Source organism: Podarcis bocagei, assembly GCF_964188305.1.
Source record: "Podarcis bocagei genome assembly, chromosome: 3".
In the NCBI taxonomy this organism is placed as follows: Eukaryota; Metazoa; Chordata; class Lepidosauria; order Squamata; family Lacertidae; genus Podarcis; species Podarcis bocagei.
In genome coordinates this window covers 75,231,016-75,248,017 of record NC_138127.1, presented here as the reverse complement: position 1 = coordinate 75,248,017, position 17,002 = coordinate 75,231,016, and the positions used below count along the sequence as shown (strand labels likewise).

General features: G+C 42.9%; 1 protein-coding gene across 4 annotated transcripts in view; it reads left to right on the top strand.

The window, feature by feature from the left end:
- RBKS (ribokinase) overlaps positions 1-17,002 on the top strand; it is a 78,278-nt gene that overhangs the window by 27,557 nt on the left and 33,719 nt on the right. For all 4 annotated transcript variants that reach the window (XM_081186467.1, XM_081186465.1, XM_081186468.1 and 1 more), the window contains exon 5: positions 14,541-14,705. In XM_081186467.1, coding sequence (XP_081042593.1) covers positions 14,541-14,705 — 165 coding nt within the window. The remainder of the gene's footprint in view (positions 1-14,540; positions 14,706-17,002) is intronic.

Below are 17,002 nucleotides of genomic sequence, written 5' to 3'. Positions count from 1 at the left end.
ACAACACCCAGAAATCTGTCTGTGGACAAATGCCATCTCCCTCTGCCTGAAAGCGAGATGAGCACCACAACCCCATAGTCACCTTTGACTGGACTTAACCATCCAGGGGTGCTTTACCTTTTACCTTTTACCTATCCCCATCCAGGTAGTGGGGGGGAGAGAAAGTGGCAAGGCATTATCAAGTAGTACCAGGCCCTTTGTACTGTTTTGTTCCACCATAAGAAACTGCCATTCCATTCTTCCTTGTTATTGACGTCTTTTTATCTCCACCCACCATTCCTTTGTGATACAAGATGTTCCCTTGTTGCTGTTGATTATAGCTATCCTGGGAATAAGAGGGAGTATTATGACAACTTGGGGTCTTCTGGCTATTTGCTATGACATTTTACTGACCCACATAAATTTTTGGTGGGGTGGATGCCTTGGGGTCAAGCTGGCTCTGACAACATTGACAGAACTGTAGTATTCTGCAGACCCCTTCCTTGTGTTGTCTCTCCCTCCAAATGCTCTGTGTAATTTTCCACATTGTTTGACTTGTTCATACGTGTGAGATGTCCTCTTGTAAAGTGCAGATTAGCTCTTACAAAACCAAAGGAGAACATTCATCCCTAGTCTAGAAGAGGAAAGGATGGATGGCTGACCTGTTATCCTTGATCAAATTCCATAGCAGTTTTTTCTAGGAGCTATTTCTGTTCTGAGCAAGGATTTGATGGGCTAAATAGCTGACATGTCTACATCAGGTTAATTAGTACAGATAAGCTGACCCTGCCCAGAACCTATTGCTTAAGACCAAAGGTAGAACTTCGTTTTCCCCATGCATGAATTCCACAAGAAACCAAGCAAAGATCAGGGCTTGTAGACATAGGCTGGAATCTGGAGGGCAAAATTCACTTCCGCTCATGCAAGGGCTTCTTCTCTGCATGGCATTCCATGGCATTCTGGACAACCTTCCCAACCTATGTTCAGTCCTGAAATAAGCTCTCAGTATCATGCTATTCCGTGATCACCTCCAATATTCACGTGCTTTCCTTGTGCCTGTCTAGTGAGATGGTGCTGAGGGGAGCATAGTAATTCTGGGTGAGAATGACGTCTCCTTTGTTCCCCGGCAAGGGCTCTGATTGGGCGTGTCAGCATGTTATGACTGTGAAGCCTCAAAGGATACTGGCCAGTCTAGCTGAGAGCACCAAAATAGGCTGCTATACGATATATATAAAAGCCAGGACAAGTGTGTGACTTCCCTGGGAGGCTTCTGGGGGCTCAAAACCCTGGCAAGGCCCAGCACTGTGCTAAAGACCTGGACAGGTCACCCAGCACTTCACTTTCCTACAGTACCTCTGATGTCGCATTGTTCTGGGACACTGGGAAATTTTAAAAAGTAGAGCTTAAGATGAGCCTACTGGAACAGGCCAATGACCCTTCTTATCTGGCATCTTGTTCTCACAATGGCCAACCTGAATTGCAACTCATTACCAAACTTAAAACCATGGAGAGACCTGGTCTGAACAGAGACATTGGATTCTTATCTCATTATACATGACTAAGCCATTTTTTTTTTTTTTAATAAATTTTTATTGGTTTTTCAGCATTTTTTAAAAAGAACAAACAAACACAAAACAAAACAAACATACAAAATACTTTCAAAGATATTTTCATAAACCTCTTTTCTTGGACTTCCCCATACCCCCCCTCTCTGCATCCCAATGTCCATATTTGAACTAGCAACTCCCAGTTGTTACTTTCTAATCTCTGTCATCTTAGTCCTCCTTTATCATCTAACCTTGTATCCCTGTACCCTGTTACTTCTAGCAACCACAACATTTTAACATTCGTTGAGTTTGTAGTAGTCCTTAAGATAGCTCTTAAATTTTTTCCATTCTTCTTCCACCATCTCTTTACGTTGGTCACGGATTCTGCCTGTCATCTCAGCCAGTGTCATATAGTCCATCACTTTCATCTGCCATTCTTCCAGAGTAGGTAAATCTTGTGTCTTCCAATACTTTGCGATGAGTATTCTTGCTGCTGTTGTGGCATACATAAAGAAATTTCTATCTTTCTTTGTCACCAATTGGCCGACAATGCCCAAGAGAAAGGCCTCTGGTTTTTTGGAAAATGTACATTTAAGTACCTTTTTCATTTCATTATAGATCATTTCCCAGAAGGCCTTTATCTTCGGGCATGTCCACCAAAGGTGGTAAAAAGTACCTTCAGTCTCTTTACATTTCCAACATTTATTATCGGGCAAATGATAGATTTTTGCCAGCTTGACTGGGGTCATGTACCACCTGTATACCATTTTCATAATGTTTTCCTTTAAGGCATTACATGCCGTAAATTTGATACCGGTGTTCCATAACCATTCCCAGTCATCTGACATAATGTTGTGTCCAACATCCTGCGCCCACTTAATCATAGCAGATTTAACTGTTTCATCCTGTGTGTTCCATTTCAACAGCAAGTTATACATTCTAGATAAATTCTTAGTATTGGGTTCTAACAATTCGGTCTCTAGTTTTGATTTCTCCACTTGGAAACCGATTTTCCTATCCTGTTTAAAAATTTCCATTATTTGGCGATATTGAAACCAATTTTCTACTTTGTGCTTCAATTTCTCCTGACTTTGTAGTTTAACCTTGTCTCCATCCTGTTCTAAAATTTCCCAATACTTCGGCCATCCGACCTCCATATTGAGTTTCTTCACTGCTTTAGCCTCCACTGGTGACACCCATCTAGGGGTTTTATTTTCCAATAAGTCTTTGTATCTTATCCAGACATTAAATAATGCTTTTCTAACAATGTGATTTTTAAAGGTACTGTTAACCTTGTCATACCAAAGATATGCATGCCAACCAAAAGCATTATTGAAGCCTTCCAGATCCAAGATGTCTGTATTCTCGAGGAGCATCCATTCTTTCAGCCAGCAAAACGCTGCTGCCTCATAGTACAATTTTAGGTCCGGCAGGGCAAAACCCCCTCTTTCTTTAGCGTCAGTCAGTATTTTGAATTTAATTCGGGGCTTTTTGCCCTGCCAGACAAATTTCGAAATGTCTTTGTGCCACCTCTTAAAACATTCCATCTTATCAAGAATCTGCAAGGTCTGAAACAAGAATAACATTCTAGGCAATACATTCATTTTAATTACTGCAATTCGGCCTAACATTGACAGTTTCAGATTTGACCATATTTCTAGATCTTTTTTAATCTCTGACCAACATTTTTCATAATTGTCCTTATACAAATTAACATTCTTAGGTGTTAAATAAACCCCTAGGTATTTGACTTTCTTAACCACTGTCAAACCTGTTTCCTCCTGAAACTTCTCCTTTTCCATATCTGTTAGGTTTTTCCCTAAGACTTTAGTTTTTTGTTTATTCAACTTAAATCCAGCCACCTGGCCAAATTGTTGAATTATTTCTAAAACCCTTTTCGTACTAGTGTTTGGCTCTTGCAAAGTCAATACTAGGTCATCTGCATACGCTCTTAACTTGTAGTGTTTAGCTCCGACCTGCACACCTTTAACCTGCTGGTCATTTCTTATCATATTCAGCAACACCTCCAGAACCGAAATGAAAAGTAATGGGGAAATTGGGCACCCCTGCCGAGTTCCTTTTTCTATCTTAAGTTCCTCAGTCACAACATTATTTACAATCAGCTTAGCTTTTTGTTCGGAATATATTGCAGCCATACCATTCTCAAAACCCTGGCCTACCCCCATCCCATGAAGATTCTTCCTCATAAAACTCCAAGAGATATTATCAAAGGCTTTCTCCGCGTCCACAAAGATCAATACTGCTTTAGTGTTTATATTCACCTCCAGCTTTTCCAAAATGTCTATTACATTCCTTACATTGTCCGCTAGGTGTCTTTTAGGGAGAAAGCCTGCTTGGTCTTTATGAATCTTCTCCATCAAAACTCTTTTAAATCTTTTTGCCAAAATGTCTGCAAAAATTTTGTAATCCACATTAAGGAGTGATATCGGGCGGTAGTTCTTAAGTTGGGTCTTTTCAGTCTCTGACTTTGGTATGAGTGAGATATATGCCTCTTTCCACGATTCAGGTGCCCTTTTTCCTTCAAGGATCTCATTACAAACTTCTCTTAATGGTTGAATCAACCATTCCTTCAACGATTTGTAGTATCTAGAAGTCAGTCCATCTGGTCCCGGAGATTTGCCCAGTTGCATATTCTGAATGGCAGCCTCTACCTCTTGTTCTGAGATTCTCTGGTTCAAGTCCATCTTACTTTGCTGAGAGATATTTTGTAATCCATATCTTCCAAGGAATTTGTCTATATCTTCTTCATTTTGCGGGCCTTGGGTGTAAAGTTTTTTGAAGTAACTTAGAAAGCAATTTCTAATTTCATTAGGTTTAGATATACTCTTTCCATCAACCTCTAGGCTTGTAACTGTATTTAGTTTCTGCCTTTTCTTCAATTGCCATGCCAAAAGTTTACCGCATTTATTTGCTGATTCAAAAGTCTTTTGTTTCATTTGCTTTATCTTCCATTCAATCTCTTGGTTCATCAATTCCATATATTGAGTTTGATATAACTTAATCTCTCTTAAAATGTCCTGAGACTTTGGTTTTGTTCTTAGTTTCCTCTCTCCTTCCTTTATCATTTCCAAGATCTTCTCTTTTTTCTCATTTTGTTTTTTCCTCTTTATTGAATTTTGTTGAATCAAAAATCCTCTCATAACAGCTTTACTTGCGTCCCAGATCACTCTTTTCTCCACGTCAGTCCTCAAATTTATTTCAAAATAGTCTTTTAAGGTCTTTTGGGCCTTCGTGAGAATCTCCTTATCTCGAAAGAGGGTGTCATTCATTCTCCATCTAAATTGACCGGTTATTGTGAGTTTCATCTCCATCTTCACGGCGTTATGGTCGGAGCAAGTTTTTGGGCAGATTTCCACTTTCTTAATCTTTGGAGCCAATCCACTAGTAACCCAGATTTGGTCAATTCTGGTCCAGGTCATCATTGCTTGGGAGAAGAAGGTTCCCTCTCTCTCCAGAGGGTTCCTTGTTCTCCAAATGTCTATCAAGTCCATGTTTTCTATCATTTCGAAAAAAGTCTTGGGGAGTCTCCCTTCTTTAGTGACTGTTAGTCTTTGTGCCTTGTCCATATTAGTGGAGACCACGCCATTCATGTCTCCCATGATTATCATATTATAATCCAGATAGTCCGTCAAAGTTTCATGAAGTCCCTTAAAGAAGTCAGATTTGCCTTCATTTGGTGCATAAATTCCGACAACTAAAAGTTTTTCTCCTTGTACTTGTATCTCCACAGCCAGATATCTCCCTTGTTCATCTTTAAATATCATTTTTGGAGCCCATTTCTCCTTCACATATATTACCACTCCCCTCTTCTTAACTTTGTCTGATGAGACAAATTCTTGTCCTAACCTTTTATTTGTAAGTAATCTCCTGTGGGCTCTAGTTATGTGAGTTTCTTGTAAACATATCAAATCCAATTGTTCTCTGTTCAAAATATGAAATACTTGTCTTCTCTTCAAAGGCCCATTCAGTCCATTACAATTCCAACTAAGGAATTGCAGAGCCATCTTGTTATTTTCTTAAGGCTCCTCCAACAGCTCCAAGTTGTTGCTCTTCTTCTGACGGTGGTGGTTTTTGTCCAAACGAGAGATTCAGGATATCCAGTGCTCTCCTCTGTTCTGCAAGTACGTCCACAGTCCCCTTCTGTAGGTCCTCCTGATATCTTGCCAGAAATTTGTCTTTATCTTGAATTGTCTTTATTTTCACTTTCTTTGCCTTGTAATCGAATGACAGTCCTTGTGGGAATTCCCACCTGAAGCGGATCTGATTTTTCTTTAACAAAAGCACCAAATCCTTGTAGAAGTTTCTTAAGTCCAAGATATATTTTGGTATGTCTTTAAAGATCTGTACTGCTGAATTTCCAATTTGGAGGGCTTTTCCAAAGTGTAGTCCTAAAATTTTATCTCTTTCCTCCTTAGATCTGAGTGTGATCAAACAATCTCTTGGTGTCTTTCTATCTTGCTTTTTGCCGAGTCTAAAGGCAGTTGTAATTTTAAAATCGTCTTCCTCCAGGTCCCAGCAATCCGCAAACTCCCGTGTCAAATATTCCACAAGGTTGTCACTTTCATTCTCCGGAATCAGTCTTAATTTTAAGTTTCTCTCTTTCCTCTGTAACTCCCACAAGGCCAAGGTTACATCATGCTCATAGACCTTCTTGGCAAGTGGCTCTAATTTCTCCTGCGTCTCTCCAGCTGTGGCTTTGGCCTCTTCGGCAATTTGACGCGTGGTAGCATTTTCCTCGACCAATTTATTTATAGATTCTGTATTCTGGTTTAATCTTGTTGATATTTCTGTTAATTTTTGTGTGTTCTCTGAAGTCTGTTTTGTCAAAGACTCCAGAGTCTGGTTTATCTTAAGCAGAGCTTCTGTCACAGCTTCCATAGAAACGGCTGCTCCTTTGTCCTGTCCTGTTGTTCCAGCTAGTCCGGCTGTTACGCCTAAGATCGAACCTCTTCTCTTTGCTTGTTGCAGCTGCAGCTGTTGCTGTTGTTGTTGCTTGGTCTTGGCTCTTGTAGTTATCTCTTCTTGTGGCCCACTCATGTCAAGGTCAATTCCCACGGGATTTATTCTCCCTTGGAAAATTCCACTGTCTTAGGCCGTGCTGGACTTCACTTTATCCTCTAGAGGGAGCAAATCAAAATGGCCATAGAAGGAAATTTCAAAATACATGAACAAAGGAGACCATCCAGGATGTAGAAAGAAAGGAGATTAACCCAGTCAAAATCAATGTTACTAAAGTCTTATAGCTTCCAATTGCCACAGTTGCCCAGTATACTGTTTATACTGTTTCTTCTTAAAATGTAGAAAAGTCAGGCACTGTGGAAACTTTGTATCAAAGTGTCACTTCACAGGGAAAAGTCAGCTCAATGTACTAAGAAGGCAGACCGTTTCAGACTTTCAAGTAGATGAGATAGCAGAGGTTTTTTCCTTCAAATAAGTCATGCAGTTAATGGTCAAATTCGCCTCCCCTCTGCCCTGCTTGCTAGAGGGGAGATCAAAGGTTTAAATGTCCGGTTTAGCTGATCAAAAGATGAATTTAAACGGATGCAGGTTTAAAGCTCCGTTGCTTTCACTTTCATGCGGTCGGGGGGAGGCAGACTTCCTTTGTTTAAATCTCCCCCGTTTTTAGCCCAATTTTTAAAATTAAGAAAAGTCCCAGTTATTTTTCAGTTCTTACTCACGGGGAATCAGTCCGAATTTCTTTTCAGGAAGGAATCGGCGCTCTCCGCTTATGGCGACGCGGCTTCACTTCGCAGGCTGGGTAGCGACTCTCAGCACCGCGCTCACTCCCGATGTCGATCCGTAGCCTTTAAAAAGGCTCTTTCACGGTACCGGGGGGCGCAAAGGTGCCCACCGAGTCTCCTTGTTCTCAGGCTTCAGCGCCTGGGATTTTAGGGGTCCCCCGCTTGCCGTAGCGGGTAAGACCCGAACTTGCGAAGCAGTCCTTCTCCGGAGCTCGGAGGTAGGACCGCCATTAAGCGCTGGCACCGACCGGAAGTCCCATGACTAAGCCATTTTTCATGACTAAGCCATTTTTCACCTTCTCACCCCTTGCCTTTTCCTGTAAGACCTATTGCAGTCGTTAAGAGTCGTCAACAGGCTCATCTCAGCTATCTGCCAATCTCCCATTCCCACCACCCTTCTGAGTAATACCCCTCCCCACCTTCTCACTGTATAGAAGGATCTGGCAACTTCTGTTTCAGTGTATCTGAAGAAGTGTGCATGCACACGAAAGCTCATACCAAGAACTAACTTAGTTGGTCTTTAAGGTGCTACTGGAAGGAATTTTTTTATTTTGACAATGGCCAACCTGACACCTTTGGGAAGCCTGCAAACTGGACATGAGTGCAACAGCACTCTGCCCTCCTGCAATTCCTAGCAATTGGTATTCAGAGGTACAATGCCTCTGACTGTGGAGGTAGAACATAGCCATTGATAGCCTTGTCCTCCATGAACTTGTCCGATCCTCTTTTAGATAGCTCATTCGGTAGAGCATGAGACTCTTAAATCTCAGGGTCATGGGTTTGACCCCCACGTTGGGCAAAAGATTCCTACATTGCATGGGGTTGGTTGAGTTGACCCTCGTGGTCCCTTCCAACTCTGTTCTATGATTCTGAGTTGGCGGCCATCACTTCTTCCTGTGCAAGCAAGTCCCATAGTTTAACAATGCACTGGGTGAAGAAGTTCTTTCTTTTATCTGTCCTTGAACGTTCAGCTTCATTTTGTTGCCGAGCAGCTTGGAGATCACTGTAGCACTGCTGCCACCCACCAACACTGCCAGGTAAGTGTTGGTCCCTCCAACGCAGGAGACAGAGACAGTTTGCCAAGGGCCCCCTCAGAGTTGGAGCCAAACCAGGAAACCAGCAGAAGCCTGCTTCAGCTTAACTGTATCTTTTGCTGTTAATTAATCATTACACAAAGACTGAAGAAAGACTTTTTTCCATGCATGCGGATGCCTGAGTACAAAAGGTCTTAAGTGTACCTTGATACCAGTGAAAGCTTTTGTGTGTGTACGTGTGTGTATTTACACACTCTCAAACACACACACACACACACGTAAAAGTTAAAGAAGTAAGATTAAAGAAAAGTATGTCAAACACAAACTTTGACTCTGGAGGGGCGTGGGGAGATGTTACGTGGATCTCGTGTGTTAGCTTAATAAACTTGGCAGCTGTTGTACAGCCAGAGGGGTTCATGTTGGGTTGTTCAACATCGTAGGCAGGAGGTAAAAACAGAGGAGCTCCACCCACAGCTTGACCTTGGCTACTTGAACACTGTCACCTAGCGAGCTGTTGTAGCTTGCTCGCCGGAGGAAAGTGGTTTAGAAAATGATACACAGGAATGCTGATTCTGCTGCTGAGGTTGTTGAGACAGTGTGCCAAAGTGTGACCACTGTTGTCCAGCAGTCCAGCAGTAGATGCTCCAGATTAAAGGACACCAGGGGGGCCGACTTATAAAAAATATTGGGGGAGCCTGCGAAAGCTCATGAATAATTAATAAGCTCATGAATATGCAGATAAAGTGGCGCCGCCTCCTCGTGAGCGAATAGGGGAGAGCGTGCTGCGCCTATTAATCAGCTCCGAAGGAAATTGGGTGGAGCTTTTGCTCGGGAGGGAGGGCAGGAGGCATGCAGCCCGCCCCTGTGCATTTTGGGCTGGGGGAGGGGCGGCGGCGGTGCTCTGCTGGAGGGGCGCCCGAGATTATTGGGGGGGCAGAGCCCCCCCAAACAAATTTTTGAGGGGGCTCGGGCCCCCTCAGGCCCCATGGAGTCGGCGCCTATGAAGGACACCTGCAAATCTTGGTCAGGTTGTCACATAATCCACTTCCTAGTGTGGAATTCTCAGTCTCACAATAAAACAGTAGCCTTCAGACTTTTCAGACCTGGGACCCACTTTTTTAAAAAAGCAAATTAATGGTGCTTGTTTTCCATTCCACAATATGTTTGCAGTTCCTTTTCTGCTTTACTGTCTCCTTCTTAAAAATAATAAGAGAGGATAATGATATTTATATCCCAGATTGGGGGGCAGGAAATAAAGAGGACAGGACTTCAGCACTTTCAATAGTCCTGCAAGATGCACCTTCTGCACCTTCTAAAATTCCCTTTTTGATACAACTTCGAAGGTGCAGGAACTTTGCCCTTTTCCCAATCTCTCCATTCTAGACCCTAATGTAATAATAATAATAATTTATTATTTATAACCCACCCATCTGGCTGGGTTTCCCCAGCCACTTTGGGCGGCTCCCAACAGATATTAAAAAATGTAACCCACATTAATCTGGGATCTTAACAACTTGATATAGGGTTGTAATGTGTTCGTTTTGCTCCAGATTCTGGATGCCCTTCTAGAATTCAGGGTGTCTCAACTGTTTGGTCAGAACAAACCAAATGAGTTAGTTCTTCATGCAGTCATTAGCTATCATATTCTGTGGTGTGAGATATATTTAGTGGCCACTAGCTTATAAGGACTTTAAAAAAAAATTAACCAGGTGGGTAAGTATCTTAATGGCCATTGTTGCTAAAAATGGAACCTTTATTTAGTTCAGAAATTCTGAGTTGTATCCAACAAGGTCATCCCAGTCCTGCAAGGGCAGTCCACTTGACCAACAAGTTTATCCCTGTGATCCTCGGATGAAGGGCAGAATATAAATAAATAAACAGAACTTTCCTTCCTTGTTTTCTTGCTCCTTCTGCACTTCACAAATCTGTTCTGGGGTTTCCCCATCCTTTCAGAGCAAGTTTTAGGAGGGGGTGCAAGTGGAAGTCTTTAGGCGCATGGAAAAACTTTGTTAGATAGACACTATTTCTCTGATTAAAAGGCACCACTGCAAACACTGGTAATAGTTATCTCAGTCATGCACTGTTTGAGAATCTCCCAGGGACAACTGGATCGCCATTGTTGAAGATAAACCACTGAACTTTGGTGCGATTCAACATGTGGATTCCTTTCTTCTTAAGTCTTGGAAGCTTTGCAACAAATTGCATCATGTGCTTCATATCTAGGACCAATGTTATCTAGGACAAACTTTCACACAGTTTCTAGTACCTTCCTACTGAGGTTTTCAGAAACCAAATGATAAGAGTCCAATCCAACAAGGACTCTTGGAGGAACTCATCCCGGGAAGAGGAGGGGGACTGTGAAGACCCCCCCAACACTACTGAGGATCCTGAAGAAAATGCTGTCACAGTCAAGCTCTCTAGTTACTAGCCCCGAAAACAATTTGCCTGCCCCCATGACCCCCACACAAATGCTTGCCTCTGGCACAGACTCTGTCTTCGCCTATAGAGCACACATGCACACATATACAGGGGCTGCGGTGGTGTTTGGGCCAAAAGAAATCCAGAGCTGGCAGATGTGTTATCGCCTGGTGCTTCGCTATAGGTGGGGAGCAGTCTAGTCAGGAAGGGGAGGGAGCCAGAGAAGAACCAGGTGTGCACTGAGATCCAGCAGTTGAGCTGGAATGGGAGGAGCTTCCTGGGCGGATATAAGCCTCCTAGTCTCTCCTGGACTTGTGCTGGGATGACAGCTGCTTATCATGCTCCCATAAACCAGCTCCAAGCTCAGCCTCCCATGAACCTGTTTCAGTTACGGTACCTTTGCTCCATCTCCATCTCTGGTTCACCTTGTTCCCAGACATGGGGAATGGACAACAGACACTGCGCAGGGCACATTAGGTGCAACTCGGGAGGCTCTTGGTAGGCTCGTTAATAATAGGCAGGTTAATAATCCTCTTCATCCTGGAGAAGAGTGACTAGTGGGGTGCCACAGGGTTCTGTCTTGGGCCCGGTCTTATTCAACATCTTTATCAACGACTTGGATGATGGACTCAAGGGCATCCTGATCAAATTTGCAGATGACACCAAACTGGGAGGGGTGGCTAACACCCCAGAGGACAGGATCACACTTCAAAACGACCTTGACAGATTAGAGAACTGGGCAAAAACAAACAAGATGAATTTTAACAGGGAGAAATGTAAAGTATTGCACTTGGGCAAAAAAAAATGAGAGGCACAAATACAAGATGGGTGACACCTGGCTTGAGAGCAGTACATGTGAAAAGGATCTAGGAGTCTTGGTTGACCACAAACTTGACATGAGCCAACAGTGTGACGCGGCAGCTAAAAAAGCCAATGCAATTCTGGGCTGCATCAATAGGAGTATAGCATCTAGATCAAGGGAAGTAATAGTGCCACTGTATTCTGCTCTGGTCAGACCTCACCTGGAGTACTGTGTCCAGTTCTGGGCACCACAATTCAAGAAGGACACTGACAAACTGGAACGTGTCCAGAGGAGGGCAACCAAAATGGTCAAAGGCCTGGAAACGATGCCTTATGAGGAACGGCTAAGGGAGCTGGGCATGTTTAGCCTGGAGAAGAGGAGGTTAAGGGGTGATATGATAGCCATGTTCAAATATATAAAAGGATGTCATATAGGGGAGGGAGAAAGGTTGTTTTCTGCTGCTCCAGAGAAGCGGACACGGAGCAATGGATCCAAACTACAAGAAAGAAGATTCCACCTAAACATTAGGAAGAACTTCCTGACAGTAAGAGCTGTTTGACAGTGGAATTTGCTGCCAAGGAGTGTGGTGGAGTCTCCTACTTTGGAGGTCTTTAAGCAGAGGCTTGACAACCATATGTCAGGAGTGCTCTGATGGTGTTTCCTGCTTGGCAGGGGTTTGGACTCGATGGCCCTTGTGGCCTCTTCCAACTCTATGATTCTATGATTCTTTCCCCTGTTCAGACATTCACTGAGTATGTGGAAAGAAGAGTGCAGCTCCACATACTGGACAACCCATAACTCAGGCCTTGGTGCCTTGAGCAGGAGAGTCTGAATGGGGAATCAAATGGTGTTTGGCTGAATACACTTTGAATTCTTCATGCAGTCAGGGATCCCAGTCTTAAGTCTGCGTGAATTCAGACACAAGGATTCAAACTGCATTCTCAGCAAGGATTTGAAGTGCATTTAGCAGAATGTGTGTCCCACTTCAGACTTTCCTGCTCAACACATGAAGTTTGGGGTTGAACCAATTAAGATACTGTAGTTACAGTTAGCATGTGTGATCTTCTCCCACTGTCCCTCCACATATTCGGAGAACAGGTCTTTTGTCTGATAGGAGAAGGGCAAAAAGCCTGGGCTTTAACCAAAATAAGCTTTAACATGTGACTGTTTGAGCTATGTTACCAGTGGCCTAATTGCTTTGGAAACTTGAATTCCTCCCTGTGAGTTCATGATGTTATCTTATCACTGTATTTTTGGGAGGCGCTTTTTTGCACGCAAGGCACTTGGAAGTCTCATTCATGAAAAATACTGTGTTCCTAAAGCTTAGCTCTTTCTTTGCAACCAACCCACAGCCAATCAGGTGACCATTCATGATTTGCAAGCCCCAACCCTTCTCTGGTGAAGCTTAATCCCTCCAACTGCATCCCACCCCCGAGATCAGCTTCCTGTGGCTGCAACTATGACCCAATACATCTTCCAAATGCAATGGGATTTACTCCCGAGAAAGAGAGAAGTCTGAAGTGCAGAATCACAGAGATGAAGTTTAAACTCTTTCTTAGCATTTCAAGCCCCTCCTTTGACCCACACACAGCCGGAGTTGAAACACATCAAACCATGACACAGTGTATCGACATGGAATTGGAACACAGCCCCACTGCATTTTAAGCCTTTAATGTGTACGTGGCCTTAGCAACGCTCCCTAGCTATAGCAGTAACTTCAGGAGCAGGCAGACACTGGTGTGGAGGAAAGCCAGGCTCAGTATAGTGTGTGGTGAAGCAGCACTGACATCTCCTTCCCTGGGGTCATGGAGACTCCAGGAATATAATCACACCAGGCAGTTGTACCATTCTCTGGCTTGGATGTGCAGTATGTGCAACAGCACCACTGTAAAACACGCCCTAAAGGCAAGGCTGCATGCTACAGTAAGCTGGAGCTATACATTATGATAAACGCAAGCTGCTGCCGAAAGCAACAGACCCTTGTCACGTTCCCCTCCCCACCCACCCCTCTCAGAATAAAGTATAATGAAACATAACCGAGTTCTGATGTCATCATCAAAATACAAATCTGAAGTTGTGGTGTCTTTTCAAAGGAGCTCCAAGAAAGCGGTGGGCTCTTCTAAAATAACTTGACGCTTGCTGTTTATTTGTTTTATTTCAGAATTGTTAGTCCACTTATTTGCAAGTTCTAGTCATCACAGTACTTTTTTCTTTTTAAAAAACCAACACACATGCTGAAACATTAAGTAGGTGCCTTCTGTCTCAATTTTTAAACAGCTGTTGAAAACTGTTCTATTCCATCAGGTTTAAGCAGGCGATTAAGAATAACATATTTCCATAATAGTTGGCTATTTTCTGATTTCAACATTTTATATAGTTTTAATTGAATGATTGTTGTAAACTGCTCTGACACTTTTTAGGAATAGTGATATGTAAATATTTTTAATAAGCAAACAAATAAAAGCACATCAGAATGATTTCTGTCCCCACACTGGCTTAATCATCCTTGAAGGGCCCCTATTAGAAGAACTTTGAGCAGATCATTTTTTTAAACCTAAAGGGGTTGTATTCCCCTTTGACCAACGCTCTTGAGAGTCATGCGCCAGTGGTAGACAGGTGAAAGCGAGTCTCTCTCTCACACGCATTTTCATATATTTGGACAGGCATTCTGTATTGGGACCAAAAAGTTTTCCACTGACAAATTTCTGTTAAAGCATCCTCCTGACAAACGTTAATGGACACTTAGGAATCATTTGACCTAAGGATGTGTCTCTCCAGTGTGCTTCATGTATCTGATGAGTTGTCTTGAGCCTATGGAAGCTCAAACCATAATATTATTTTAGACGACAACGTAGCTTGATGTTCCCCAGGTGCAAGCTCCAATTGAAGCAAAGGGGAGATGTACAGCTATGTGAGTAGAATCCATCCCTTTGCGAAAGAGACTGGTTGCATGGTTACTTGTAAACATTTTAAAAATCAGAATTGGTTTGTTTTTTAGGGGAAAACTTTATCGTCATTGTTGCAGGAGCAAATTTGCTTTTGAATTCTGATGACTTAAAGAGAGCTGCGCACGTCATCTCAAACGCTAAAGTCATGGTCTGCCAACTTGAAATAACCCCAGCTATTTCTCTGGAAGCCCTGAAAATGGCACACACCAGTAGAGGTAATCTAATAATCTGTCTTAATTATTTGCTCTCTTTTTAAATGTTTTTATATCCTTTCAAGGCAGCAGGGCTTCAGGACTATTTTTAAAACTCAGTAGTGGAAAAGGAGGTGACGTGTGTTTGGCAGCTTGTGCCAGACTTGAAAAGAAGAGCGAAACTATGATTTCATTTGATTGGCATGACAAAGTTCATCTCTTAATTGTCATAAGAGGCACATACTCACTGGCTGGGTTCACAGAGCCTTCCCCAAACTGATGCCCTCCATATATTTTGGACTGCCATGTCCCATCATCCCTGATCATTCTTCATGGGAATTTTAGCCCGAAAACATTTGGAGCACATAAGTTGGGAAGGCAATGCCAAACCATGGTTTAGTGTTCTGTGCATGAGGAGCAAGAAGCCATTGCAAGCCTTGGATTTTTATGTTCCTGCCTTTCTTCCTCCTCCATTACATAGCTTCACTTTCTGCAAAACACTTCTTGTCATTATGTACTGCCCAAGAGACTGGGGTTTAAAACAAACTGGTTAGTTAAGACAGCTTCGAAACCCGTAGTTTGTAGTTGGCTTGTTTAGAAATTGCCCAGAGCTTGTTTTAAACCACAGTCTTCGCTTCATCCATAACAATAAGCCACGTTTTGTGGAAAGTGAGGCTAAATTCTTCTACAAGACCCTTTACTGTAACAGTCACACCTCTGAATGTTGCTTTTGCCTACAGTCACCCTTCTTGTTCTCCTTACTTGCTACCCCAGAAGTTCCTAAAACTTCAGTCCTACAGCCACTTACCTCAGAGGATGCTTCATTGAATTCAATTGGAATTACACTGAGCAAACATGCATAAGTTTGTGTAATCTTTTGCTTAGAAAACCCATTTGTTTCAACAGTGCACACCTGCGCTGGGCTAGAGTAACAACCTTGTGCATCTTACGAAGTGGCCATAATAACTTTGTTGTGCCATAATAAATTTATTAGTGTTGAAGGAGCTCTTTTTGTAGCAGCAACAGCAAATTATTAAGTGTTTCATTACATCACACGTGTTAAACCAAAAATAAATTAAAAATTAGTAGGTGAATGTGAGCAAGAAAGGCATTAGCAAGTTAAGGCAAGAGACTGTGTAATTGGAAGATCAGAGCCATCCTAACTGTTCCATCTTTCGTCACAGTGTGCTCCGTACTCCAGTAAATCTATGGCCACCTCTGCCCTAGATGACAGGACAAACATGTCAAACTGCCTTGTATAACCACATCCCCATAAACACTTTGCTAACACTGCGCAGTATTAAACACCCTCCCAGCTGGAGTGTGTTAGTGGCATTTCCTTTCCTTTAGTCTACAGATGCCTCATGTTTAATGCAGGGGTTTATGTTAGGAAGCACACTAGACTATTTGTGTTTAACAGATGCACACCGAGATGCCATGCTCAAAAGAAAGGGGAAGTGAGGAAACGGAAGCTTGCGGTTGTAAGCCCTCTTGTCCCCATTCACTTACCCCCGTTTTACAAGGCTGCGAACCGACAGTGTTACACTTGCCGATGTCTCACTGTCCTCCTAGTAGTCATTAAAGGTCCCTGTGGCAGCTTTTCTCTAAGCGCTGGCCTCTGTTTTGACTGGCACAGTGCCCGGACAGGTCATTAAATCCAGCATGCCAAAGCGATTGTAGCACTCTTGACTCGAATGTTATTCTTCTTGTTCGCTTGAGTAGTTAAATGGAAGAGCTGAAGTCGCCCATTTATGGACCCTGCTTTCTCAGAAGTGCCTAAACAAAAGCATTGATTCACCCACCATTCTGCTTTAAAAAATAAATAAATAAATAAATTATTGGTATACTGCCTTATACCCACAAGTCTCAGGGCGATTCGCAAGATAAAATTACAGTATAAAATACATAATAACAATAAGAACAAGAACAACTCAATTAACCCCCCAACACATTTTAAAGGGGCTTTGGGTGTCAATAAACCAAAGGTTGAAGAGGAATGTTTTTGCCTGGCGCCTAAAGGTATATAATGAAGGAACTTTCAAGCCCCTAGGGCAGGGCTGGGCTACCTATGGCCCTGGTTTCACCTTCAGTGTAATTTCAAAAGCCTTCTGCAAGCCGTCAGTTCAGATCTCAGGCAAGAGCGATCTGTGCCCCCTCCAGGTGATGGGTGATGCAAGGGGGAGAGAGAAGCGAGTAGCAGAAAGGGAGAGAGAGAGAGAGAGAGAGAGAGAGAGAGAGAGAGAGAAGGGGATGGTTCTGGCCCTGCTCACCACTCTATTTGCCCCAATCCACCACCAGGATGTAGCTCCCTGAAGCAACGT